The sequence below is a fragment of the Centrocercus urophasianus genome, unplaced genomic scaffold (genome assembly GCF_019232065.1).
Source record: "Centrocercus urophasianus isolate 14NV4802_14NV808 unplaced genomic scaffold, USGS_Curo_1.0 seq_33, whole genome shotgun sequence".
Classification (NCBI taxonomy): domain Eukaryota; kingdom Metazoa; phylum Chordata; class Aves; order Galliformes; family Phasianidae; genus Centrocercus; species Centrocercus urophasianus.
This window is the reverse complement of record NW_024884900.1, coordinates 8,987,221-9,014,746: the sequence shown is the minus strand read 5'-3', so window position 1 is coordinate 9,014,746 and position 27,526 is coordinate 8,987,221. Positions and strand designations below refer to the sequence as shown.

The 27,526-nt window shown below is 46.9% G+C and overlaps 1 protein-coding gene across 2 annotated transcripts in view; it reads left to right on the top strand.

Moving 5' to 3' along the window:
* Nucleotides 1–27,526, top strand: part of LOC122166295 (S-adenosyl-L-methionine-dependent tRNA 4-demethylwyosine synthase TYW1-like) — a 76,521-nt gene that overhangs the window by 9,879 nt on the left and 39,116 nt on the right. For both annotated transcript variants that reach the window (XM_042829961.1, XM_042829962.1), the window contains exons 8-11: nucleotides 6,263–6,389; nucleotides 15,400–15,452; nucleotides 17,748–17,866; nucleotides 25,183–25,292. In XM_042829961.1, coding sequence (XP_042685895.1) covers nucleotides 6,263–6,389; nucleotides 15,400–15,452; nucleotides 17,748–17,866; nucleotides 25,183–25,292 — 409 coding nt within the window. The remainder of the gene's footprint in view (nucleotides 1–6,262; nucleotides 6,390–15,399; nucleotides 15,453–17,747; nucleotides 17,867–25,182; nucleotides 25,293–27,526) is intronic.

Below are 27,526 nucleotides of genomic sequence, written 5' to 3'. Positions count from 1 at the left end.
GGAAGTAATCAAATGGGCATGTTTTGTTGGCACAGCTCAGTGATGAATGCTCCTGTTTTCCAAACCAAAGCTTAATGGTGCTGATAGTCACATTTTGAACATCAATACAAAGGAGGGGGGAGGGTGTGAGAACAAGGCTCAGGTTGACTTCATAGGGAAGAAGGTATATCTCAGAGAGTCTGTTCAAGAAGCTTGTTTTGGTGCTGCATCTGTTGGCCATGAGGGAGGTTTCTCCCATCTAGTTTGGCTCCTCTTCCAAAAAAGCCATCCTAATGTGAGCTGTTCACCATCACTGGGGCTGGGAGCTGCCTTGCTTGGTGCCTCCCAAAAGCCCTCTGTGGGAGAGGAAACTTCTAATGATGTTGGTTGGAGCCGGGCCTGACGTGAGGCAGTGAGTTTTAAGGCTTACTGATGGGTTTACAGAAAATATTGCGTGTGACTTCATTACAAGCAGATGATTCTAGAGCATGCAAAAGCTGGTAGCTGTGTTCTGCCTGAGTTGAAAAGGGCAGACTGCTGAACTGCTGGATGTAGAAACAGTTAAAAATGATGGGTGCCTTCAGAGATCCCCAAAAAGTTGTTCTAACTTTTAGTGGGTGAGGGATGCATTGGGAGAGGGGGAAATATGCTCTGATTTTCACCAGTCTCTGGGCCAGATTTTGACCTCTGCTACACTGGCTTGGAATTCAGAGTGATCTCAGGTTTTGAAATGAACTTTAATAACTAGTATTTAATTGCTGAGGGGCTGCTTCTAGCCCTGAAATCTGGCCCAGGGACGCTTCACCTTCTCTACTTCCTGTGTTGAAGTCTTTCTTCTTTATGTCTTAATATGTTGTAATTCTTCATGTTAGACAAACAAAAGAGATTTTGAGGCTTGACTTTAACTTGTAAATCCTGGGAGTACAGCATTTTTCTTCCCTTTTCCACCTGGTAAAGGTTACCTCTGCCTGGGCAGTCTCACTGTCTCTCCCTGATGAGCCTCTGTAGAGAGCTCTGAGGTCTAGGAATAAAGAGCCTTATTTCTGTGCTGGTTAGTAGGTCCCATACCCCTTGTTGCTCTTTTGTCTGTTATGAATTAGTCAATAAGTGGGTAGTGAGGCAGAGCTGTTAGATATAAAGATACAAAACGGGCTGGAAGTTGGAAGTCCCCGTGAGTATTGAGCTTTCTCTTTATTTGCAGCCTTTTCTGTTCTCTGTCTGTTGCTGGAGGTGATCAGGCTTGGCCTGCAGCAGCCCAGCCCATCTGCTTACCATTTCCCACCAACTTTTTGCTGTGTTTCTCGAGGTATTTCTTTCTCATGCATTTTCTGAGGTTCTTGCCAGACAAATAACACAGCTGAAGTCCACAAATCAATGCACAGAATGATTATTTGCTGATGGTAATTGCTGGGGGAAGTGAGGAGGAGGTGGCTTGTTGATGTTGCTGCTGTATCCAAGGAGCGATGAGCGCAGTGATGGCTTGGAGCACAGCATCTGCTGCCAAAGGAGCGTGTTGGAGTAAGGTGTTAGGTCCTGTGTGTGCATCTGTGCTCTGCTAGATGAGCCTCACAGCGTGCACAGACTGCTTAGGTGTGTGCCAAACCACGCTGTGGATTTTTCTGCTAATAGCATGGCTAAGCTTTTGCGTGGGGAAAGCTTCATCCTTTTGGCTACTGGCACGGGCAGAAGTGCTATGGCTCCAGAGTGGGCAGCCTGGGTCTGTATTTGTGTTGGCCAATATCTGTGTGCAGAGGGTTGTTTCAACCCAGCTGTCACCGTGACTGGGGATGGAGTGCCAAGCAGCTCGTAACTTTGGAAAGTGGGGCTTTGGTCTTGAAGGATGCTGAGCAGGGCTTTGGGTGTCAGGTTTATATTTTCTTACAGTTAACGAAGATTAATTACAGTGGAAACCAAGCAATTTCCGTTTGGGTTTAATCAGGTATTCTTTATAAGATTATAATTATTATAATCTTGTGTCCTTTGATCTAACAGTCCCGAAAAGCTGGCTAATGCAAATCATTGAACAGATTACAGGCCAGAGCTGTTAATTGAGTGCTTGAAAGACTTGCATATGGCTCCTATTTGGGGAAGTAGCAGAAGTGCAAATAGGATCTGTTCTTGCTGCTCTCCAGTTAGCTGATCACAAGCTTTCCTGCAGTCTTGGGCCAAGTGGCTTTCCTGAGAAGAGCAGTCCAGGATGGGAGCTGTGTCTGGGGCTCTCAGCAAGGAAAGCATGCGGTGTCTTGGCTGCTTGAAAGATGGGTGATGGCATGAAATGTCCTTTCCTTAGTCCTGAACTGGAAGGAAAAGAAAGAAATGGAATGGAGAAGTCTTCTACAGAGCCATTGAAAAGAAGTATCCAAACTATGCCGAGATGCTAAGGGACGTGGTGTAGTGGAGAAGTATTGGTGGTAGATGAAGGTTGGACTGGATGGTCTTGGAGGTCTTTTCCAACCTTGGTAATTCTATGAAAATATGTACTCTGTTCTGCGTGAGAAAGCAAAATGGGCTGCAGCTGAAAGTCTTGCTGGGTGTTTCAGGATGCTTGTTAAATCTTGTTTCCTAGGTTTTAGTTTTGATTCTTGTAGTGCAGGAGAAAGGAATAAAAATGTGAATATATGTCCCGGTTTTCAAATAGAAACTACTCCCTTTCAGGGGGGCAACAGACACATTTCTTTTAGTTTTGATTCTTGTTTGCTTTAAAAACCAGTCGTTTTTACAGCGTGTCCAATGAAGCTTCCCAACTCCAACAAATGTTGACAGAACCATAAAGCAGCGTGTGAAATGGAGGCTTGGTTTAACTACAGCTTGTAAAAAGCCTTCCCTACAGCACAGCAGTGATATTCCAGCTCTGTGAAGCAATCCCAAAATCTCTTCTGCAGCCCTGCATATGTGCATACATTCTGGGAAGTGTTATCCCTGAAGATTCCGATGCTGAACCTGCAAGAAAATGGGCATGGATGGGATTGAGCTGCAGGGCTGTTGGAATAGCATTTTGAGTGGTACCTGCTGCTTGGAATGGTGCAGGGGACCTTGTGGCATTGCACAGTAAAGCAGATACGGACAAACTCCTGTTTGGTTCTTCACTGAAGATTCATGGGGGTTTTGATCATGCCTCCTCCTGCTTCAATCCAGGGCAGAGGAATGAATTGCTGAGCTCCCTGCTCCTTGGCTGTCATGTTCTGCTTTCCATCTGTCTGCTTTTTTTTTTCTTCTTTTTTTTGCTTCAGTTCAGCCTCGCATGCCTAACTGGGCAGTGATGTATGCAGTGGATACATAACCTGTGATTATATAGACACCAGCAGCTATTCTTAATGAGGTTTCCTTGCTGTTAGGGTGCGTGCTGGTTCACTGATGACTCAATCCGAGTTCCTAATGCCCGTTTTTGTGCTCTCTGAGGAATGCTCAGGGCAGTTTTTAGTGATGACTGACAGCAGCTAGATATCCTCAGTCCACGGGCTGAGCAAACTGCAGTTCAGTTCGTTGGTTAGGACAGTCAGCACTTGGAATCTGGAGCAGCAGTCCTGCTCTGTCCCTGTTCAGGGCTTTGATGCAAGCTGACACCCTGTGCTGGACCTTCTGCTCAGATTTTGGCCTCGTGGGAAGGCTGCTCTGCCAGGGAAACTGTAATGCCCCAATGGCTGGGACTGCATGAGGGGAAATCTGTTCTAAGTGTTCTAAGTGTTGTAACTGCGCCCTTGTCACCAGAGCTCTGCTTGGGATTTTAGCTCTTCATTCATGAGCTTTAACACTTCATTTAACCGTTCCCCTCAGCAAGCCGTGCTACCATTGCCAGGCTGCCTCTCCTCGATAACCTTGCCAACAATTTTCCCTTAGCTTCAGCTCCATTTCTCTTGTCTGCTGCCCCTGATGTATGACTGTTTTCTTAATGTGTGCACCTTTCACATGTTAGGAGCTGGAGGAGGCCCTGATGGATGATGCAGTAAGTCAGGACAGGGCTGGGGTTGCCTTGTGTTTGTCCAGGGGAGGTTAAGTAGGAAACAAGCTCAGTCAGAATTGATCTGTATTCTGGCTGTTTTCCTTCCTGGAGTAAAAGCTTTTCAGGGAATGTGTTGCTTTCAGCTCTGGCACGTGAATAGAGCAATGAGGCTAAAAACATAATTTAGCCTAGGGAAGACTTCTTTTGCATGGAGTTGATGCAATTTGTCTTTTGTCCTGCGTTCTTCCTGCCCACAATCCTAGTTGGGAAAGCATTTGATGTAATAAAATGGGAAATGCGGTGAGAGCTCAGACAGCTCCTGTGTAGGGCAGGGCAAATCCTGCTGGGCACATGGAGCTGCACTGGGCTGCGAGTCTGCCAGAAACTGGGATTGATTCCTGCTTCTTTCTGACTGTGGGTGCTGTGTGAGTGCAGGGAGGGTGGGATTGCAGTTTCCTAGCAGGGAGGTATTTCAAGGACACAAGGAGCTGGCTCCTGTCACTGCTTGCTTGATTTGTTAGGGAAAGATAGTAACTTGCTTTAGATTTACTGCGACTAGAGAAGTTTGCTCTGTGCAGATTTAACTTCATTCTCTGCGTTGGATCCCTAAATAATAGATATGAAAGGTTTATTAAACAAATAAGTAAAACTCACTGGGGTGTGAATGCCTAAAGCCCATCGCCTGCCAGGCAGAGCCAGTCAGGTACTGCGGATCAGAGGAAAACAGATGATTGTTTTGTTTACAGCCTTTCGCATCAGGATGAAAGGGAAAAAAAAGTATATTAACAGCATCTCTGAGGGGAAGATGATTATTGAAATAAATGCCTCTGCCTTGCCAGCGAGGCAATTTTATTTATTTGTTTTTTCATGTTTAGGTGCTTTTTCTCTGCTGTTGCAGTTGCAGCACGGCAGGCAGGTAGAAATGCCAGCCCTTTAATTCAGAAGGACTTCTCCTGAAGGCTGCCTTGGATAGGATATCTTATTTGTAGTTAAGTGAATCACTGTGTTTTTAATATTATGATGTTCTACATAATGCATATTGAGTTCTTCTGGGGGAATTAACCTGGCATGAGACTGGGGAGTAGATATGCCAGGATGCATCTGTTCAGAAATCCTGCCTGGTGTTTTTCTTTGGATAGCTAATGAATCTGTGCTGACATAGTGCCCTTCCTTTGTAAATGGATGGCTGTGCCTAATTCTGGATTAAATGATGTGGGAGAAGCTCTTTGTTTAAGAGTTAATAGCTGAGGATTTTATCTCCTTCCTCCCTTATGCACGAGGCTTTTCCAGCCATATTAATATTTTACCAGTGAAGCATCTTGGGGTTGTTGAGTCTGGAAAAAAGGTGACTAAGAGAAGACCTCATTGCTCTCTGTAGTTGCCTGAAAGGAGGCTGCAGGGTTGATCTGTTGGGTCTGCAAGTGAGAGTGGGAGGGGGCAGGCTGGAGCTGCAGCAGGAAAGCTTACAGTGGGCATTAGGAAGAGTTTCCTCATGGACAGGGTGGTCCATGGGATCCCCATCCCTGGGTTTAAGGGACGTGTGGCTGTGATGCTGGGGGATGTGGGTCAGTGATGGGGCTGGGGTACTTGCCTCTGTGCAAAGAGCGCCGGTGGGGAAGCGAGGAGCACTGCTTTCATTAGTGATGCTAAGGTGGGTGAACTCAAGCTGGAAGCACGGGAGCGTTTGCATGAACTTCTTGATGACTTTGGCACAAAAGAGACTTGGATGTTGAATAGCTTGTTTTGCAGAAACAGAATGTCCTCTGTTGGTCTGTGTTGTTTATCCATAACTTCTCTAACGCTTCAAAAGAAAAAAAAAAAAGCCATAAAGAATTGACAGATTACAAGTTGCATGAAATATCAAAGTAATTATTTCCACTTTCATGCTTCTTTGTGCAGACATAAAGCAATAAATACCCATAGTGTCTCAGAAGTGACACTTACATAGTGGCAGATTCACGCTTTTCTTACGTGCTGGGATTTGTTTGTTTCTCCTTTAACTTATGCTAATACATGGTATTCCTGTATTTGTGTTGTTTTCTTTCTTTTAAGTAAACTCCAGGAGTTTAAGCATGTTTATAAAGGTGCACCTGTTGGAAGCCAGATGTGTGGGATGCAGCAGCTCACTGTGTGGAGTTGACTGCTCAGGGGGAGCAGCCTTTTCTTGCAGGGTCTTTGGTGATTATCAGATGTTGATGGTGCTCTTGGCTGTCCTTTGGGGTGACTGGTAGAGAGCACAGCTCCTAGGGCAGTCTAAATCACTGTAGTGATGTCTGTCTTCCCTGATCTGTCCCAGAAATAATATGAGATTGAATTTAAGTGTCTGTTACTGTCTTCAAACAGAGAGAACGTGAGCTGGAGGATGGAGATGCTGGAATGAGCTTGCTTGGAGAGACCTCTGGGAGGAAGGAGGCGGGTGAAAGGAGAGAAATGATAACTGCAGCCCTGAGGGATGCTCTCACAAAACAAGGTGAGGTTCTGTGAGCCTGAGTGCTGGACCAGGCTTGGTGATGGAATTCTAACAGAGCAAGTGAGACTGCTTCTGTTGGAGGAAGCTGCTGATGGAACTGCCAGTCCTGCCCCTGGTTAGAGCCTACCAGCACAGCTTAGACTAGGGCTGTCTGCTTCGTTGTTCTGGGAGGGAATCTAAAGCTATGCAGTGCATCTCAGCATGAAGCACGCTAACGTGTTGAGATCACCTGGTGCAATACTTCTGCTGTCAGCTTGAGGGAGAAGATAAACCTGCATGTCTCTGTCTTCCTTAGGGTAGGCTTGGTAGAGAATCACCTTTGTTTCCGTCTTGCATTTAGTCATCTACTTTTATCTAAACTTCAAACTTCTGGTACTAAAACTTCTCAGAAAAGAGAATCTGTCAAACCAGCAGTCTGCTCAGTGGTTCAATCAATGAGCTGCAGAGAGCAGCGTTGATGAACTGGTGCATTTTTCTGAAACTTAATGGCAAGCACGAGAGGAGCAGGCTGAGGGTTTTGAACTGCAGGGCTGTCAGCTGTGAGTAAAGTTGGGAGAAGGGCAGGGGAAGGTGATGTGAGCACCCCTGTGCTGCAGCTGGGGGGGATCACAGTGTGTTCTCCCCAGGATTTCAGTTGTTCTTCAGCCTGAGCATCTGTATGTGACTAGTGTTGTTCTGCCCATCAAGTGTCTGGCATATTTGCTCACTTTCTATTTTCATAAACTTTAAATAAAAAGCTGTTCTTTAAATCTGCAGGCTGAATGACCGAACCCAGCAAAAGCCTCTTTAAAATGGAGCTCAGCACAGGGTGGCAGTAACTTTGCCTCATCTTCTTGTCCATAGCTGCATCACTGCTGGTCAGGGCCAGTGCAGGGCTGCAGGAGCCAAAGGCTGTGTTGTATTGGCAGGTGCACTGTGCTCCCTCAGCTCCTGTATCAGGACAGAAGAGCCCTGAGGGGGGGAGATGAGGAGGTGCTGTGGCACTGATCTGTTGGGTGTGGGTGCACCCTGCCCAGTGCTCTTCTTGGGGTGCAGTGCTCAGTTGGCTCTTTGTTATTCAGGGGGTGTCACAGGAGTGCTTGATGCTCTGCCTTGCTCTGATCCAGGCATCATGGGTTCGGTTTTGGGGGGTGGATGAAATGTTGGTGTTTTAGTGCTGTACAAAAGTGGTTGTTGTAAAAAAAAAAAAAAAAAATAAAAATAAAAATAGTGCTGGAGGGAAGGTTGCATTCCTGCTGTAACTTTCTGACACGAAGGCAGTTTCTCCAGGTTACTCAGATCTCTGATATTCCGTGCGCAGAAATTCATTGATCACATGAATTCTATTTTGTAAGTATATATTTCTGCCTACCTTTGGCATCCAGGGTGGTGCCAGCAGTGGTTGTGCTGCATGAGGGTCCACTTACCTAAATCTGCAGTTTAAAAGACTTGAAGACTATTGTGTGTAATTTCAGCTGCTACCACCTTTGTGAACGCATCCCTCCTTTCCTTTCTTCTGCTCCTCGCATCATTCCTTAGCAGTTGCTGAGCAGTGAAGAAAACAATCTGCTTTTCTTCTCTTTTCATGTCATAGCTGGTTTTTTTGCAGGTAAAACACTCCAGGGCAGTCTTATGAAGCTGTAAAAAATAAAATGAAACTCGCTTCTTCCCTCAGCACCGTCCCTTGAAAATAACAAGTGTGATACAGTCAGATCACCTAATTTATGAATCAACTGGCTGCTTTGGGTACAGGTTCAGTTTCTGTTCAGCATTATCCCTAAGGGCATAATTAGTCCAGGAGAAAGCAAAACCAGTGGTGGTGATTCACAAGAAAGCTGTTTTTCTGAGCTGTGGTTGTGTAACAGGAGTTTGCCTTTGAGCAGCATCTCTTCAGCCCCCCGCAACACTTCTTAATCACCTTCAGACAAACTTAGCATGCTGCCTTGTAGGTAAACTGAATATTGCTTAAACAATAGTTTCATTTCAGCTGGAATTCAGAGGCAGCGCTGGATATAACCTGAAGTGTTGGATGGTGCAGCTGGAGGCCCTTATGGCTGGCTGCCTGCAAATACCTTCATAAAGGTCCTCTGTAACAGCTGCTGCTTTGAAAGTCATAGCCAGTCTTGTGCTGTGAGAAGATGCTGATTTCCTCCCCATCACTGTTCAGTCTTGCATAAAATACAAATACGGCACGAGCCACTTAATACCCACAGTAACAAGTATAGCTGGAGAGAGGCTGGCAGTGTGCTCCTGCTGCTTCATCTGTTTAGGTAAATGTCATGAAATGAACTGAAAATAGAAGCAAACCTTTCAGGCAAGTGTTTCCTGTGGTGATTAGTAGGCGCAGCCTAACTGATGTTCTCATTTGCTTTCTGCAGTGGCTTGTAGGTTTGTGAAACAATCCTAGCCGGGCTGAAATCTGTATTTTTCTTCTTAATCTGCTCACACTCAGCAGGTCCTTGCTTCTTTCTTTTCTAAATACTTGTAGTTTTGTGGTAGGCACTAATGCAACAGGATTGGATTAATATTTCCCAAAAGCTGACCCCACTGGCATTGAAGAAATCATTCTGCTTCCCCAAGCTGCAGTTGGGTTGCTGTCTTTACTGCTTAAGTGTGCCTTGAATTTAGCACCACGGTGTCCATAATATCTCAGTTTTGCTTGTATCCGAAGGCAAGTGCTGTTAGGAACAGCTTGTATCTGAAGTAGATTGGACTACTTCAGTAACCACTTCTGTCACGCTTTGACTTGCTGTTTGATGCAAAGATAAGCTTTTATCTGTGTTTTTCAGCATGTTTTGAAAATCAGGAGCTGACTTCAGAAGAAACTTGAGGGCTGGGCTTTTCAAGTGCTTATTGACCTTGCTTGAGATCAGCTTTCAAAGTAGTTGGTTGATGGCTTTTGCTGCCCCTTACTGATTATTTTTTTCCTCATTGCCTCAGCTTGGTTGGCTGTGCTGAGCTCCGCATCCTGGCGTTGGAAGTGAGATCTGCTGCAGAGACATTGCCCAGAGATCGGTGTTGCTGGGGTTTGTTTTGCAGGCTGTGCACTGAGATGTTGGCAGGCAGTGCTGGGATTCAGTGTCGTTTACATGGAGCTCTGATACTGCAGGTGGCACTAGCAGCTCACAGCTGGGTCAGGGATGGGTATCGCTGGTGCAATCCCTGAAAGGAACCAGAGACTTCAATTGCTACCCATGGGAAGATTTAAACATCAGTTTGCAAAATACAACATTCTTCTTTTGTGAATAGCTGTGATCAGGGTAAATGTAATGCCTGAAACCAGGCAAAGTTAAGCCTGCTAAATTTTCTTGTATTTCCTTAAAGTCCCTGTAAATAAATGGAGAATGCGTGGTGGAGGAAGAATCCAGGAGCCAGAGGATGCTGAAGTCCCACAGTGTGGAAGCTGGCGAGAGCTTGGTGATGAGCTGATTGCAGTGCTAATTGCAGTGCTGGTGCACTTAGCAGCGGCAGGATAGACAAAGCTCAGCCTTTATCAGTGGCCCTGATTCTTCCTGTGTGTGTGATCACGGGAGTTGGAGTTACCCAGGTATACTAGAGAAGTGTGAGTGTAAGTTAACTCGTGTTTGAAGTGCACTGATCTTACCTAACATTTGGAGAGTATTGGTCTTTGAAATTAAATCCATTACGATGGAAGGAGGTAAGGCTATATTCAAGTAAGCTTGAGATCCTGGTGCTGCAGCTGCTGCCCTGGCCCACCAGGGAGTTGAGGTTGTTGGCTGAGGCAGTGTAGGACACATGGCTGGTTCTTCTTTGAGATGCCCTGTTGAGGAATCCCATCATATTGTGTCTTGCTTTGCTTGCTTTCCAGCCAGGAAAAGGATTTTCCTCCTCGTGTAGCTTGTCTTCCCAGCATCCTGGAGATGAAGGGATCTTTTGCTGTTCAGGACTTTGGATGAGCTTTGTCTTGCAGGTCTTTATCTGCGCAGCATCTGAGAGCAGTTGGAAGGGGGCTTGTGGCTGTAGCTGGCTTGTTCTTTTTCTTCTGGCTGTTTTAGTGGGTGGAGGTGGATGTTTGCCAAGCTACAAAGGCCCCCTTTGGGATAGGAGACAGCTGCTCTTTGCTTGGAGTAGCAAAGCCAGTGTGGAAGTTAATGAAACTATCCAGGCAAGGAATGGGCATCTCATTTCTCCATCTTCTCTTGGGTGAGAGGAGGTCCCAGGAGCTTGCATTTTTGTTGGGGTTTGATTAAAATGGAATGAGCTGCCATGCCTTTATGCCCATGGTGTTCTTTTCTAAGGTGTGCCCTGCTGGGGCTGCTTCTGCTGGAGGACATCAACATGAGTCATTTGTGGCAAATGTTTTCCAACAGCTCTGCCAGTAGTCTGCCTTACCATTCCTTGTCAAAGGTGTCAGGTGCTGGCAGCTTTTTGTTTTTGCTCAGTACTAGCTGCTGCGGGTGAAAATACTAATGGTCCCAGTGGTCATAAAAATCATAATTTGATCAGAAATAATGCGTTTAAGCATTGGAAGCTTTGGCAGTTCTGTAGTGAAATGTGCTCTTGGGTTACAATGGACATCCCAGTTGAAGTGAGAAGTGTTTGCTGGCTCTCAGCTGTTGGTGCTGGACTCACAGAGCTGCTGGCGTTGCCGTCCTTGGGCTTTGCTGGTCCCACTTTCATGACAGCAGGTCAGGTTTGTTTGCCTACCATGGCAGCAGTAATTCTTCCAGCAACTTCAGCAGCCTTTTGTTGCAAGTTAAATAAATAAATAAATAAATCAACATGTTCTTTGTACTCCTCCACATCCTTCTCATCGTACGTGACACTTCAGCAGCTCCACTGATAGAAGTGGACAAAGTTTGGTGTGAAATGTAGTGTTTCTGTGTATGTAAGGTACAGCCCTGCAATCCTTTCTCACCAGCTTGGAGAAGGAAAGAGAACTTGCAGGCAAAACCTTCCTGCAGCTCCCAAGCCTGTGGTACTTTTTAAGAGCAGTTTCTTCCATTTCAAAGGAGGTTTTTAAACCAGCACCAACAAAAGCCTGCAGAGTTGATCCTGGGACAGAAAACAGGAGGTCTTTCCAGCCATGCTTGGACCATCAGAGAAATTCTACTTCCCAGATCCCACTTCTATTTCAGCATAAAATGCTGATGAAATGTGAGCAGGTTCTTTTCACAAACCACACTCGTGTTTTTCTTGCTCGTTCTCCAGCTTTAATCAGATCACTGCCTGCAGTGGTGGCCCAAGTGCAGCAGCTGTGGGAGAGCTTTTGGGGCAGTCCCTCGAGTGGAGCTGATGGATTGCTGCTGTGTTGCTGACCTGTTAACCAGCTCTTGTGCAAAACAACACAGAAGTGGGAATTTTTTTCCTGTAAGCATTGCCCTGGTTTGGAGTTCCCTTTTCTTCACTGTTTCACAGCTTTAACAGATAACACAGCTTCCAACAGACTTACTGAAGGAGATGGCTTGATAGATCTGTGCTGGTTTGTCAGTACTGTGCAGTACTTGTTTCTCAGAAGCAAGCTTTGTGAAAGTCATTTGGGTTTTTGAAGCATAATATGACATCAGATTGGCTTTTAGCAGGCGTGCAGTGGCTGTGTTCTCAGAGGAGCGTGGCAAAGGCTTTGCACCTCCAGGGGATTTTTCAGCCAGTCATCTGCTTCATTCTTTCATAATTAAATCTTCTGCTCTGTGCTTTCAAAGGCTTCAGCTGAAGGAAGCTTTTAGTGTAGGGGGCTGTTCTGAAAGGTAAGGTGCCTTTGGTTTTCCACTGGACACTGATGTGTCAGGATAGCTGTTAGGGCTGTTTATGAGGGTGGGTAGTGATAGGACAAGGGGGATTGGTTTAAACTGAGACGGGGAGGTTTAGGTTGGATATGAGGAGGAAGTTTTTCACCCAGAGGGTGGTGAGGCACTGGAACAGGCTGCCCAAGGAGGCTGTGGATGCCCCATCCCTGCAGGCATTCAGGGCCAGGCTGGATGTGGCTCTGGGCAGCCTGGGCTGCTGGTTGGTGACCTGCACACAGCAGGGGGTTGGAACTGGATGAGCACTGTGCTCCTCTTCAACCCAGGCCATTCTAGGGTTCTGTGACAGCCAGGGGAGTCTCAAGTTGTGTAGTGTGACCATTGCAGGTGCACTTTTTCAGACAGTGGATTGGATTTTGGAGAATGAACCTTTCCAACTGTTTACATGATGGAGTTGAAGTTGCATTATGATCCTAAACAGCTGCAGACGTGTTTTACGCTAATGATGGAGCATTCACCATCTGCGACAGTGGCCATCTCAGCTGAAAGTCTGCCTGTGGTCTATTAAACTTGGGTTGGATTCTCAGGTCAAGCAGTCACCAAATGTTTATTGGCCTTGTTATTGCCTGATGAAACTAATTTCACCCAAAAGCTTGTTTAAAAACTTAATTCAAATTTTTGTGATAGTGACACTGAATTTCAGTGAAGCTTGGTGAGTGTCTTGGCCAATTCAGCATTTATTATCTAGTTTGGGATCAGCTAAAATAGACTTATGATCTGGGATTCTTGTGCCTTTAGTCACGAGTAGAGTTTACAGGTTAAGTAATAATGAGCGTTTTGAATATGAGAGATGCTGTAGAGCCTTAGGATTTGAATATGCACAGATTGAGAAAACACATTGTGTTGTTTGGAAGGTGTTGCATCCAAGTATTCACTTGTTTGTTATTGCTTACAAGTAATACTTCTTGGGTTTGCTCTTAAGCAGTAGATGGTGTTCTGTGAGCCCTGGAAACAGAGTGAGAAGACTCTGCCTGGTTCTCTGTCTTGCTTTCTCCCATGGCTGATTTGAAACTCAGCACTTTTGGTTCCCACATAACCCTTTCCATTTTTCTTAGAGCTCTTCAAGCTGCTTTGCTGCCTGTGTTACGAGCCATTAGTTAAATACTTCAAGAAATGGGCTCATCAAATCAAAGGAACTTTGCTCACCTGCAGTAGATGTGCAGAGAGTCAGGCTTTGTCACTGATACTTGATCTGAATGTTCATGTGCAGCTTGCTGTAGTGCTTAGCAGGGTAACCATGCTCCCACCAATGCTCCCTGTGCAATGAAGAACTGAGTTCAGGCACTTCATATAGTACTCATAAGAAGTTCTGCAAATGTGTGGCTTCTTCCAGTAACCACAGCTGTGACTCCTGGCAGCAGCACATAGGGTGAGTAAACTTCTTTGTATTGCTGAAGCTGGCTGAAGTTTGTAAGGCTCTGGTTTGGTGTTGAGCGTTGGCCTTTACAAGGTGCTGCGGGCACTCCGTGTGCTGGACGTAGATCTGATCAACTGAAAGGGAGTGCTGCAGCTTTGGGCTGTGGGGTTTGGCACTGTGCTCAGCTCAGATGCCTCTTGTCTTCCCTTGAACAGCTCAGTGGATTTGGGCAAGCGTACCCTATTTCCTGTTTAACTCTAAACTAATGCTTGTTTCAAAGCAGCCGTGTTACTTCTGCTGACAAATGATCTACAAGAGAATAATCTTCTATGGACGCTGTTGCTGGGTTGTGGGAAATAGAGGATGGTGGTGGCAGATAGAAGCACAAAGCCTGGCTGGGGCAGCTGTGTCAGAGGGACATACTGCCGTTCTCTGTGTTCATCTGATCCTTTAGGGACACGAGTTTGAGTGACACAGAGAGGTGTCAGTTGGGATTAGCCCTTGCTAGGCAAGGCTGTTTGTGGAAAACTGCAGGAGAAACATGTAAGAGAGATCTAGAATGGGAAGAGATAATAGGATGCAGCTCTGTGTGCTGAGTTCTCAGGCAGGGGTCGGCTGGAAGCTGCTGTGTGGTCTACTGGGTTGCATCCAGTTGTAGATGGTGTCCCCAGTGTCACCTGAGGCTTTGCAGAGCATCACTTCCAAGTGAGAAGCTCTGGCTAGAGTTCCTTTTCCAGGAAAGGATGTAAAATGTCAAGGCTTGTTGGCTTGCATCGCTGCTTATCTTGAGTTTGCTTAACCCTGAACATGCATGCAGGGTTTTGAGGTCTGCTCGTTCAGGGGCTGAAGTCTGAAGTACCACCTGCTCCTATGGAGCTGGAGGGCAGATGAAGCTCTTGGGGGCAGCCTGATCTCCTTGCAGCCTCTCTTAATGCAGCCATCAGTCCCTAAACAGCCTAAAGTGGGAAAAGGGGCAGAGGGTCCCTGCCCTGGCAGGAGGGATGCTGGGTACCTAAAGTATGATTTTGTTTGGAAGTGTTAATGAAAGCATCAGCCTCCTGCTGCCGGTGGAGATGTGCTGGTCTGGGCAGCCAGGCCATGCTGACATGTCAGTGCTGCAGTGTGAACAGCACTGTGAGGCTCTCCAATCCCTGACATTTTTATGCTGATTTGTGTATTTTTTAATCCTTCAGATGTATTGGTCTCTAAGTACTCTCTTTTTTTTTTTTTTTTTTTTTTTTTAAGAGGAAAATAACTCAAGCAGTTTGGGTAATAACAGTACTTAGTGCTTAATGAATACTGTGGAATTAATCCATGTGGGCCAATAAATAAAATTCTGTTGGTTTTGGCTGGGAAATGGTGTGAGACCAGCTTCCTGCAGGTGTGGGGAGCAGCTGCCTGCAGAGCTGTTCACCAGGGCTGTGCCCCAGAGGTAGAGGTGGTAAATCTGCTGAGCTGTTGGTGCTTGGGCTCACACTTAGCCCTCCATCTCAGTGCTTTCCTCACCCTTGTGCTGCATGGGATGACGTGTGTTCCTCAGGCTTGCTCTGATGTGCTGCTTGGTCCACGTGCCAACCCTTGGGGTCAGTGCAGGTGTCCCATACCTGTTCCATGCAGTCCTGAGCCCCTTCCATTGATTCAAACAGAACCCAGCAGTACAAATAGGTCCTGTGGGGAGAAAAACACTTCCCATTGACCAGATCCCTTGCATGACCACGTGTTGGCTCAGTGCATGGGCTCACAGGGTCAGGTGGATGAGCATGGGCACCGCGTTGCTGTGTCCTGCTTGTGCCAGCAGGGAGGAGCAGCACTGAGAATGGAGATGCTTAATTTTGTGCAGCTCTTCGTTGTTTCATGTATCAGCTACTGCAGATTAAAACTGATGGTTTGATTCACCTCTTGTTTTCAGGCTATAAGTTGATAGGAAGCCATTCTGGAGTGAAGCTGTGCCGGTGGACAAAGGTATGCTCTTTTACTTTTTCTCTGTTTATAAGTTGAAAGCTAGAGACTTATTTCTTAGAGCTATACAAGTATACAGCTTCCAGGTGGAATACCCTTTGAAAATGCTCTGTTACCTCCAAGACAACGCTTCACTTCCCAAGCTCTAGTTCTGCATGTCAGGCTATTACAGCCCCACTGCCAGCAGTCAGAACATGAGCAGAGAGCTGGAAAAGATCACGGTTTCTGTTTGTCCATTCTGTTTGGAATCCCTGCTGCCTACAGCGATGCAGGACAGGACTGGAACGCCACGCACTGAAGTGGGAAGATTGCATCAGAGGTGTGAGGTCCTGAGAGACAAAGGCAGCACAGCTCGTCGCTACGTTCAGGTGGCATGTGGGCACTCAGACCTGTGGTTCTGTGGCTGATGCATCTGATTGGCAACACTCCTCTGCTCTTCTTCCCCTTGGAAGGTTCATATAGCAAACCTAGCAAAGCAGGTGAAGTTTGCTCTGTTTCTTGCTCCAGCTGTCCTCTGCAGGTCCCTGAGAAGCAGTTCACAGCTCGCATGCTGAAAGCTGCTCCGTAAGGGTGTGCATTTGAGGAGTAGCATGGATTCTAACATGCTGAAGCTGTCGGCGTTCACAGGGCCATAAACTGGGAATCAGCATCTCATCAGAGTGCCAGCTGACTCCTGTGCGGTGGCAGCGATCAGTTCCTGGTCTCAGCTCTCTTTTGCTACGTGATTAACTTTGTTTATTTTTAAGAGGAGCTCTGTGGGTGGCTGCAGTGAGGCTTTATTTAATGCTTGCTATCAATGAACTGTCTCATCAAAGGCTCCTTGTGAACAGCTTAGCAAGCCCACCGCTGTATTGTCAGGAACATTTGAGGCGTGCTGATCCCAGCAACGCTTCTGCCGTTTGCTCTGACAAATATTTCTCTCCTCTGTTGTTCTTGGTGCCAGGGAAGGCCGTGAAATGTTTAAAGGAAAACTTGTCAGGCTTCGTCGGTGCTGGGGCTGAGAGAGAACCAGAGAACCTATTTTTATTAAAGAACTGAAATGTAATGCAGCACTGTAAAGCCATTTCACAAAATAAATAGCAGCTCTGTGTGCTTAGATAGGCCCTTCCTATTTTTAGCTTAAGCAGGAGTTGAATAGAAAGAGCTCTAATAAATGGAGCTGAAATTGGTTACAGGCAGTGGCGTTGATTCAGATTCACACCAGTGTGTGAGTGCCTTCAGGAGGGCTGGTCTGGATTTGTATCAGTGAGAAACAAGCCAGGGTTGGAAGGAGGAGCGTTACAGAAAGCTCTGTAGTGCTATCTCAGTTTGAAATCAGTGTCTGCTGGATTCTGGAAATAGCAGAGAACCTGCAAATGTAAGGAAGAGTCCAATTTGCCGCCTTGATGAGATCTGTGAGACAGCTTGCTCTGCTGGAATTGGAGTCTCCTGGAATCTGTGGTTGGAGGGATGGATGGAGTAAACAGCATTTTCCATTCTGTTTAATCTCTCACCTGTATGCAGTGCTTTATGTACGCCAGGCACTGCCTCTGTTCTTCCCCCACAGCTCACTGCAGACCTGTTTCTGCATCGCTAGGACCCTTCACGTAGAGGAAGATAGATTAAAAGTTACACAGCCATATTTCACACTTTCTCCGGAGAGCGTTGAAGAACCTTTCCCATTTATTATTATTAAGCTGAGATCATGGAAGACAGTCCCTGCTCCCTGCGTGCTGAGCAGGAGAAGAGCGTGGTGAGAAGGTGTCTGCAGCTCTGGGAAGGAAGCTCAGTGTCCTGCTGGGGCCAGTGGTGTGAGTGGGGGTTTGGAGGGGCAGGGTATCTTTTAATGGGAGGCTAGAAGAAGCACTCTGCACAAAAATCTGGGAGAACTGAGTGTTTCATAGAGCAGCCATTACATTGACCCTCGTTACTCTTTATTGGTCTTGTACAATAATTCTTACAGCCTAAGTGGCTTCACTTGCTTCCTACGTTGGCTAATTCAGTTGAAAGCACCCTGCTACGCTTTGGTGTTACAAGTGAGAAGGTATTGATTTCACTTAAGTTTCCTCTAGGGCAGTTAATGTTGGCACCATAATACCTTGTTTCTGTTCAGCTGTATGTAAGCAGTTGGGCTGTATGCTGATCATGCTTTGAATTTCTTAAGCTGGAGTGCATTTGTCGTTTCTCTGAGCTGCTCCATGTCTGCAGCACCCATCACAAGGTGACTTTGGACACCAGTGCAAGTGAATGCATTAAATGTGCCCAGGGAGCTGATTTTAAAGCCTTTCTTGTATTTGTGTGTCTCTTTCTCTGCTGCAGTCGATGCTCCGAGGCAGAGGTGGCTGCTACAAGCACACCTTCTATGGAATCGAGAGCCACCGCTGCATGGAGGCCACACCAAGCCTGGCCTGCGCCAACAAATGCGTGTTCTGCTGGAGGTAAAGTGCTGGAGCAGCTCTGCTTTGGGAGAGGTCACCTGCTTACATGCCGTGTTACCCCCGTGTCTGTGGTCTTTCGTGGCGTAGCAATGCAAGGGGCAGAGCAGAGCCCAAGCAGCAGTGTGTGCGGTGCTAAACCTGTGCCCTGCTCTGGACAGCCCTGTGTGGGCCAGCTGGGCTCTGAGCCACTCCATTGCTGTCAGGGAGCTCTGCTCCCCTCTCCTCTGAGTGCTGTGAGGCCCCTGGGCTGGGACTGGTGGGGCTGCTGTGGTCTGCCCATCTCTGGGATTTAATCATGGGCTGGCTTGGGTTGGAAGTGACCTTAAAGATCATCCAGTTCCAACTCCCAGTGAATTGGGTCTGAGGGCTCCCCAGTGCCCCCTTGCCTAGAGTAGTGTCCTCTGTGTCTATGTCCTGGGCCCCAGCAAGTTCAGATGTGCTGGATACCAGTGGAAGGTGAAATCAAGGAGTTGGGTAGGCTGAGAGAGAGTGCAGTCCGTGGGTCCCTCTGCTCCCTGCTCTGAACGAGCTGGCAGGTGTCAGCCCTTGTTATGTGTTTCCCTCTTGAGATGGCTAGAGCTTTGGAGAGCATGGATGAGCTCTCGCCTTGTGCAAAGCCACCGACGTGCTAAACGTTGCAAGTACTTTTGTTCTGAAATCAAATCCTGTTTCTTACTTAAAATACCTTTGCCCCCAACTCAGTCACGTTTTCAGTGAGTGAAATGTGATGACTTCACCAACTGTTGCTTTGTAAAGCAGCTGATAAATAATCTTGCATCTTAGTGAAGTGACCCCTTTCTCAGAGGGATTGCTTCCTTGTCCTTCTCTGAAGCTTTGCCTGGATCTGAGCTGCGAGCTGCCCCACTCACCAGATGCTGGAGGGAGGCTTCTGCTGGACTGGGGGATGTGAGAGGGGATCTCTGAGGCTTGGCAGAAATAAAAGTGGTGACGTGCAAGTGTGCTGAGTGGGTGGACACACGTTATTCTTTCAGCTCTTTTGTCTCCTACCTTGCTAGCTATTTCAAACCACGGGGGCTGCACATCCTCTGCTATTTAAGTCTGCTATGGGGGGCTGGCTGCCAGGAGCAGCCGTTCTATCCCTAAGCCTGGGTATCCAACGTGCCACTATTTTCATGCCAAAACAGCCAAAGCCTTTCCCATCTTTTCAATCTTCAAGCTCTAATAATGCAAATATTTCATGAGGATATTAAAACGACAGCATCCATGCAGAGGTATGGCTGTAATTCTGAATGCACTTTGAAGCTGTCTCCCATGTTAATATTAAGTATAAGCATCAGGCAGTAGTTATCCAGTTAAGTTTGCATTTGGGACTCTATTCCAGAATGTTAATTGGTTCTCTTGATGGGCTTTCATCCTTTCCTGGCTTGAAAGGACACAGCAAATGGCATGTTTAATGTGCAAGTGTTGCCACTTTTCTTCAGAGTACATAATAACAATCTGATGACTGAAGAAAAACGTACTGCTTGTTCCTTTTTTCCATCTATCAGCTTGCAATGGTGCATTGAATTCTGCAGCTCTGTCGGTGCTGATGGGGCAAGATTGCCATGTGTATTATTGTCCCTTTGTCCCTACACAGAAGGTACACCATAAACAGCAAATAAAAAGCAATAACATCACCAAAATGAAGTGGGTTTTTTTTCCTGGTATTGTACTGCAGGCCATTTAACACTGCTCCTCTTCAAAATGACACAACTCTGCTGGTTTTTATTTTTTAGCAGCAGTCTGTGTCTGGAGAATGGGGCTAAATTAGAGAAGCCAATTGTGAATTGGGATAAATAGCTGTGTGTGGTACCTTCCATGCAACTCCAGCCCATCGTTCTGGAGGCATCATTCCTCACATTTAAGAGGAGTCCTGGAAGCAGTAGCTTTATTTCAAACCCACCACTTTGTGCAGGTTCTTAATCCCACGAGGCTGAAGGCGGCGTCCCAGGCACCAGTGGCTGGGCTGTATGAACACAGACCTTGTTAGCAGTCACCATCTGTGCTGCTGGGGACATGGGAAGTGATAGTTTTGATCTGCTGCTGGCAAAATGTTTTAATAGAGGCTTTATGCTTTGGCCTCGTTGTGCAGCTCGGTGCGCTGAGCTGCAGATCAGAGCACTGTGGGTTTTTTTTGTTTATTTCTCAATCGTTGCTTTGTGGGTTGAACTGCTGAGGCTGTTGCAGTAAGAATAAAGAGGGGGGTTAAAAAAAAAAAACGAACAAAAACCAACAAAACAAATAGACTTTAATTACTGCACCGTCCCTAACTCATAGCTCTCCCTATAAAAATAGTCTGCTGTCTGTTACTGTTGCTCCCAGTTGCTCTTGCTGTTTGTAGTGCTTCTTTAGCTTAATTGTCTAAATGGAAATGTGTGAGTGACCAAATCTCTTAATCAATTAGGGCGAGTGTGGGACTGAGGCTGCCTGATGCTGCTGGTGATTGTGTTGCAATCCAAACCTGATTTGATTATGTCCTCTGGGTGAGTGTCTAAAACACGATCCATTATTGTGGAGAGATGGAGCAGCTAATAAAGCCTATTAATTTAAACCTCATTTATTTTGGGCCCGAGGAGGAGGCAAATCAGGCAGAATAAAATATTCCATAAAGAATTTGGTTTGTATTTCTGTTAACTTTTGTAGTGTTTATGCCTGTGCTGGGAGGCTTCAGCTGACGTGTACAGCAGGCTGAATTTGTGCTCAGGCTGAGGGCTCCTCTTTACAGTAAGATTGCTACTCCCTTCTTTTTATTTACATGCATCTGACGTGGAGGTAAGGTCACTCTAGATGACCATAAGGTTACTGGAACCCAACAGTAGCATCTGCCATGGGGGATTCCCAGCACATGCTGCGCAGTGAGGAGCCTTGATTCCATCATCGTGCAGAAGGGTCGTGATGGGGTGGAAAAGGATCCTGGTAGCAATGTCTGGGACTGACATCTCTGCTTCTCATCATGCTGTATGTGCACTCTTGGACACGCAGCTGTTGTTAAAGTAAATGCTCACTGCTTCAGTGAATATAGCCAGCTCACTGCCTCTGGAATGCTCATGTCTTGGCAGGTGTCATAGGTGGCTTGGTACCCATTTATAGTAGTCAGTAACTTGATTTTGATTAAAAAAAAAAAAAGAAATCAACCCATGCCTTTTTCAGCTGTCTCAGAAAATTATATTTGATTTGAAAACATGTCAAGTCCAAGTTTCACTTTTGGAAAATAGTGAACATCATGTTGCGCTTAAAATGATTTTTAGATATCCAGTGATTGATGTAGACTTAATTCCTTTGTGTTAATTAAACTTATCAGCATGTAGGAATCATTCCCAGCCTTTTGAAAAACTTTTATTGTTTTCCTCTGTTTGTTCATTATAAGCTGTTGTTCTCTTAAGCCTACCAACAAAAGATGGAGCAACGTGGGGGAAAAAACCCAACAATTGAATGGGAAGTTTCTGTAGGTGCATTCTGTGCTTTTATCCTCAGGTAACAGTTTAAAAAGGTGCTTTTTAATTGTTGCTCCTATCTGAAGTGAGCATTGGCTGATTTTCAGAAGATAAATAGAAAATAAAACTGTGTTTGCTGTGCCCAGGGGCAGGAAGCCCCGATGCTTGCAGCCTGCTGCAGGTGCTCTGCATCCCCAGCCATCTCCTCTGCTCTGCTTTCAAGGCTGCTATTGCTTTTCCTGTGCACGCACAGAGCGTTGTGTGTAAGCACTGCTGAGCTCTGTGCTTGCCTATCTTGTGGCCAGTTGTGGGTTGTGACTGCTTGTCACCACTGCTATGTGATGATGTCAGTGTAATGATCTGCTGCTAGTTGTGTGTGTTTCCTATGGGTTTGCATCTCCCAGTGTGTGGGTTCTGCTGCTGGGCAGCTGCAGCCTGGTGCCCTGCCCTGGGGATGCCCCTTGGGCCAGGTCTCTCATCCTTCTGAACCAGTGGTGGCACATCTCTGGTTGGAGTTTTCCATTGCGTCCTTAAGCTCTTCCACAGAATTGCATTGCCTCCATGATAATGTCTCTTTGTTCAGGTCATTAAAACACTGGATAAATCAAAAGCTCGGCCTCTTCTTTTTTCCTCTTTCCCTCTCTTAATCTTGACGTAAGACATTCTCAACAGATCGGAGTTGGCTGCTGCTCATCCTCGTGCTGTCTTCTGGTTCCCATGTGTCCTGAGGAGCAAAGAGTTACAGGGGGCTGGTACAGGGGTTCCTGCTGGAGCACTGCATTCACTCCCTCACAGTGTCAGAAATCACTCTTGTGTGCTGCCCTCAAGCATTTCTCGTGATGCCCTGTCAGCCGGTCCATCCAGTGCACTGAGGAGTTTGGGATCCACCCCTGTGGCAGCACTTTGAGATGTTCACTGTTTACCTGTCCTTTTCATCACCTCTCCCTGTTTTCCCCTTTGCCAGTGGGAGATGCAAGCAGTTTTCTTGGCATAACAGAGAAACGTTAAACTTTGTCCTTGTGCGTTGGCTGGACTTCTTCCTTGGCCATCTGCTTGCTCCCCACGTCGTTATAGGGAGGTCTTTCTTGCTGGCCCTTTTATGCATCCTGTGGTTGTTGTGCCTTGACCTCTGAGTGTGACCCTGTGGTTTTGTTCTTTTCAGATGGAGCACTGCAAGGTTGCAGCAGCGCTGTGATTCTGCCAGATTGGTTTCTTGTTACACTTCTATCTTTGCTTTTTATTGCCACAGTTTGCACTTCTGCCTTAATAGGATTTCAAAAGCTGCCAGTTCCCTGGAACTCGTTGCCCTTAAGCCTTTCTCTCTCCTCTGGAACCTCACCTGCTGGCTCTGGGGCTCACTGCATCCTGCAGTCATCAGCTCTTAGTTTTGTTCTGCTTTTTCCCTCCCATCCTTTCCTAGGAACCACACGCCCTGTGCTTTCACAATTTTCCAGCAGCAACGTTTTCCTTTTCTAATATAGTGAGGGTTTTCTGGTGTGTGCATGAAGTTTATTTTAGGCTGAGAAGTGATGCCCCATTACCTGCCCAGGACCCGAGTAGCTGGTGAGATGCACGACTCAGAGGTATGGAAAGGGAATGGCTGTGTCACGGCCTCTGCAGTGATCCCATCAGCCACCAAACGGTGCTTTGTTTCCTAGGGAAGGAGAAGCTGCTGTTTGCCATTGAGCTGCTTTGCAGGCACGACTTGGTATGTTTTGTGAGCAGTTGGAATGTGTTAGAAAAGCAAGGACTGCTTGGCGCTGGTAATTAATAGTTGTCCAGCATGCATTAAGAGCCTATTGATTTCCTGCCAGCTTGCCCTGTTAAATATATAGGGTACAAGCTATGTAGTTAAACATGTAAGTGGTTTATAAATGCCTTTTTATAGTTGGTATTCAGAAAATTTTCCGTGTTGGCAGCAAATAAAAAATTAGAGAGGAAGGCTGCTATGGCTTGAAGGATCTGTGAGATGATAACAGTTTGAGAGCAGCGTTTGGGTCTTTGCTCTCCCTGTGGACAAAGAGATGCTTGCAGAGGTTGGTTCTGTTGATGTTGGGTTTAGAATCTGTCTTAGCACAGCCCAAGCGTGGAACTGCAGGTTTTAATCATGTGGGGAAATCAGTGGGAGTCCTGCTTGTCTCCAGGAGGCACTGAAGCAGCCATTTCCTTCTGAAGAGGTGCCCTGCCTGCTGTGTGCTGGCTGTCACATCCCAATGGCCTTGGAGCTGGAAGGCTGAGAAGGCAGGAGCTGCCAGTCCTCCCCATGGCTGACCGCAGCACAGATCAGCTGATCAGAGATTTGCCTTGCAATAGGAGGTGCTGCTTGATGTTTTCTTGCCCAGCCCTGGGTTAATCCAGTAGTGCTGTTTGGAAAAGGACAGCAAATACATGCTGCTCTTCTTAATACGTTACTCCATGAGCCGCAGTCGAATCAGGAGGGGAGAAGTGGAGAAAGTTTTGTAGTTTTAGAGAAAAAGAATGAGAGGGCAGAGAACAAGGAGTTGAAAGTGCAGGAATTCTTTGATGTTCTGAGTGCATCCTGTAGGCACCTTCCTATCCCTGTTTGCTACTAACATGAGTGCAGCAAGGTCCCTGGGATGAGAGGTTTCAGAAGAAGAGGTGATGGCTTTAATTTGTACCGGAAGAGTCAGATTGGATATGAGGAAGAGTTTCTTCTCCAAAAGAGCTGCCCAGGGGGCAGTGGGGTCCCTGGAGGTGTTCCAGAACCAGAAAGATGTGGCACTGAGGGATGTGGGCAGTCAGCATGGTGGGGGTGGGTTGTGCTTGGCCTTGGAGATCTTGGAGATCTTTTCCAACCTTTAGATGCTGTGAAATGCCCCTCACCATAAGAGGTCCATGCTTGTGCACAGCCTGGCTGTGGTGTCCAATGCAGGCACACGCTGGTAGCACACCGCTTTGGGGCATTTCCTTTGCTGGCCTGGATTAGAATCATAGAATGGCTTGGGTTGAAAATGACCACAATGTTTGTCCAGTTTCAACCCCCTGCTGTGTGCAGGGTCACCAACCACTGATTAGGTTCATCCAGGTGGCTGCTAATGGTGTGGTGACATCCTCTTGTGCCAAAGAATAAAGAGGAGAAGCTTCAGGTACCTTCCATGCACTTGGGTGGTGGATTTCCCTGCATGGGCTTTTTGTGTTTTTGAGGAAAGCAAAATGTGAGTACAGTGGTGCTTTCTGTGTAGGCAACATTGATTTCCAAACCCAGTTTGACACAGCTGTTCCTTAGAAGGATCATGAGGTGGTTTCTGCAATCTGCATTTGAGTGTCAGTAGCTGGTTAGCTTGCAGATCTCAGAAGTGATGGGAGCTCCTGCTGAGTAAAGCTGGGAGCCCAACCACATCCACCAAAGACACAGCTCTGGCATGCTGCAGGCCCCCATTGAGCAGCCTGCCCTCATTTGTCTTCTTACTAGAATGTTAACCAGGAATTGGCTTAGGAATAAACCTTTTCCTTCAGTACCTCCAGAATGGAACTTAAGAGGGGCTTAGGATCTTCCTTGTTGAGTGCTTTGTGTAGCTGTTATTAGAAAAGGAGATAGAGTGGATTTTTCTTTCCTTGATAGAGGTCTTGCTGACTGCAGAGCATCATTTGACTTCTCATAAACCTTTTACCCACGATTACAAATAGATGCACAATGTTGATACTGGGCTGCAGTGTTTGCTCTTCTTCCTGGGGAGACCAGAGAGTGGGAGGAGGAGGACGTGAGAGTGGTGCCCAGCGATCACATCTGAGAGTTGTCAGAAGGATCCTGCAGATAATTTGCTGCTGCTTTTAATTTTATTAAGCAGTGCCAGAGTCCACAGGGTGACAGATGGGTTTGTGCAAACTGCAGCGAGTCACTCTGGTCTCTTTTTCCTCCAGACATCATACGAATCCTGTGGGCACGGAGTGGCGATGGAAAATGGATCAACCTGAGATGATCTTGAGGGAAGCTCTTGAGAATCATCAGAACATGATCAAGGAGTTCAAAGGTAACTAACTTCTCTTCCCATCACTGATGCTGTTTGAAGATGCAGAAGCACCTTTAGAGCTTATATCAGAGCATCCTAGTCACCTGCAGGACAGAAAGAGGCATAAGATCTATGATCTCAGAAGGTGGGAAAACCTCGAGGGCATGATTACTGCTTGGTTTTAGCAAGGTTTTGTCTTGTTTTTGTCATTACAACCTGAGTCAGCTGTTGAGTGCCTACCCCTGCCTTGAGGGAGCAGACTGGAGCTGCCTCTTGTGCATGCTGGTAGCTGTGACATCGTGTCCCTCTGTGTGCCCTGAGGCTTCCACAGCAGTTAAAGCTCACCTGGGTGATGAGTGATTTCATTGTTCTTATGTCAAAGTGAGAGCAGATGGAATGCAAGAGGGATTGATATCCAACACAAGTAAGAAATACATTGTCTGGGCTAGAAGCTTCCACTAGAAGCTTTTGTTACCTCTGAAACTTCTAGATTTTCCTCATTAATAAGTGAGCAGTAACATTCAGGTTATTATTTTTGAGGATTACTCAGTGTATTTGTGTGCAACTGAAGCTGCAGTTATTCGCTGATCTGCTAATTACTGTATTTTGCTTCCATTATCAAATCCTTGTGGGTTCATTTATTTGCTTTTAGCTGTACGTATAGAAATATTTGCTTTCTTCTATTCTTCTCTCCCCAAGCAGTGAGCGTGGTCACCCTGCCAAGGTCAGCCCTGTGCTCAGCGTGCCGACCAGCTTGGCAGGACAGGTCTAGAACTCTGCTCCTCCTAATTGACAGGAGAGGCTGTGCGAGCAGCAGGAGTGAAATGAAGCATCCATTAAAAGTGCAAGAGGAGCCTTAGCCTTGGCTGTCGTTTTGGGATCCTGTTTGTTTACGTTGGCTGTGTGCAAAGAGAACCCAATGGCTTAAAAATGTGACAGGCGAAAAAACTCGTGTCAGCGGAGCAGCGTTGCTCTGCCTCATTCATTGGACTTATGCAGTAGGCAGAAAAATAACTGGAGCTGAGGCCTCACGAGCTTTGCTGCTCACAGGGGCTGGTTTGCATCATCTTGCAGTTTCAGATCCCTGGGAGCTCCCGTTCTGAGCTGCAGGGAGAGCAGCCAGGTGACCCAGCCGTGCTGCTGTGTGCGTGCAGTGTGGAGGGCTGGGTTGCTTCTGGCAGCCAGGCTCTTAAAGGAGTTGAAAGTGTCTTGGCAGGCTGAAGGGGTTGTGCTCAATGGGTTCAGGTCTGGTTGGTGGCTGATAACATGCAAGGCGTTTCAGGTGTTGATCCAGGAGCCTGTGCTGCACAGCTCAGAAAGCAAATGGTGTCCTGGGCTCCATCAGCAGAGGGGTGGCCAGCAGGGACAGGGAGGTGATCGTCCCCCTCTGCTCTGCTCTTGTGAGGCCCCATCTGCAGTGCAGTGTCCAGGTCTGGAGCCCCAGTACAAGACAGGGAGCTGCTGGAGAGGGTCCAGAGGAGCCACAAAGATGATCAGGGGCTGGAGCAGCTCCCCTACAAAGACAGGCTGAGGGAGCTGGGCTTGTTGAGCCTGGAGAAAAGAAGGCTGCGGGGTGGCCTCATTGCAGCCTGCCGTACCTAAAGGGAGCCTGCAAACAGGAGGGGAATCAACTCTTTGAAAAGGGAGATAACAGCAGGACAAGGGGAAATGGTTTGAAGTTGAGGGAGAGAAAATTGAGGTTGGATGTCAGGGGAAGTTCTTTACTATGAGAGCAGTGAGGTGCTGGAACAGCTGCCCAGAGAGGCTGTGGATGCCCCATCCATCCCTGGAGGTGTTCAAGGCCAGGTTGGATGGGGCCCTGGGCAGCCTGGGCTGCTATGAAATGTGGAGGTTGATGGCAGGGGGGTTGGAGATTCACGATCCTTGAGGTCCCTTCCAAGCCTGGCCATTCTGTGATTCTGTGATCTCAGTGAATGGATGGTGAGACTGAATGCACACTCAGCAGCATTGCAAGCACTCCTAATTTCGAGAGGGTGGGAAGCACACTGAGCAGCAGGGCTCCGCTTCAATAGAGCTCTGGAAACCTGGCTGTTGGACTGAACACAGGGATATGTGTGCAGTTCAGCCTGAATTGGAAAGGTCTGTGTGAAGATGTCCTCACCACCATCTGCTGGCAGGAGACCCACCTGCTGTGGGTGAACAAGGGGCAGCAGACTCAGGTTGCTGTTTGATAGCTTCAAGCTGTCCAGTGAAGAGAGTGCATGTTTGCACATGTACTCAAGTAAGCAACTCTC